Source organism: Penaeus monodon, chromosome 23, assembly GCF_015228065.2.
Source record: "Penaeus monodon isolate SGIC_2016 chromosome 23, NSTDA_Pmon_1, whole genome shotgun sequence".
Classification (NCBI taxonomy): Eukaryota; Metazoa; Arthropoda; class Malacostraca; order Decapoda; family Penaeidae; genus Penaeus; species Penaeus monodon.
Genome location: NC_051408.1, coordinates 2,130,130 through 2,130,526, shown reverse-complemented (window position 1 = coordinate 2,130,526; position 397 = coordinate 2,130,130). Strand labels below are relative to the sequence as shown.

The window sequence follows — 397 nt, the reverse complement described above, 5'->3', positions numbered from 1 at the left end:
AAAAGTGATGACATCATTATATGTGTATGATAGACACATATATAGCCAAAGTGGGTTCAGAAGCAAAAAGAATCTAGTGTTAGAGCTGCTGTTAACTTTATGTGTTATAAAATCCAACCATATGGATGTGCTTCGATTGTATAACAGATAATATTATTTTGTATCCAAAGACACAGTTACTAGTTCAAACACTTTCCAATTCAAGTTCATGCAGTGTTTTTTTTTTTTCAGTGGTCTTAATTCAAACACTGTATTTATAACCAATAGCAGGAACATGGCTCAATCTAAGATTATATATATTCATCCATGTTCATTCTGAGAAGGTTATTCTTTTTATTTACTGAAGCCATTAATACCCCGTTAAGTATCTATCTTGTGACCATATACTTTTATGTTC

The 397-nt window shown here is 31.0% G+C and overlaps 1 protein-coding gene across 1 annotated transcript in view; it reads left to right on the top strand.

Moving 5' to 3' along the window:
* Positions 1-7: 7 nt before the first annotated feature.
* The window catches only part of LOC119587668 (uncharacterized protein DDB_G0271670-like), a 50,430-nt gene continuing 50,040 nt past the window's right edge, over positions 8-397 (top strand). Inside the window, exon 1 of the mRNA XM_037936348.1 lies at positions 8-127. Coding sequence (XP_037792276.1) covers positions 8-127 — 120 coding nt within the window. The remainder of the gene's footprint in view (positions 128-397) is intronic.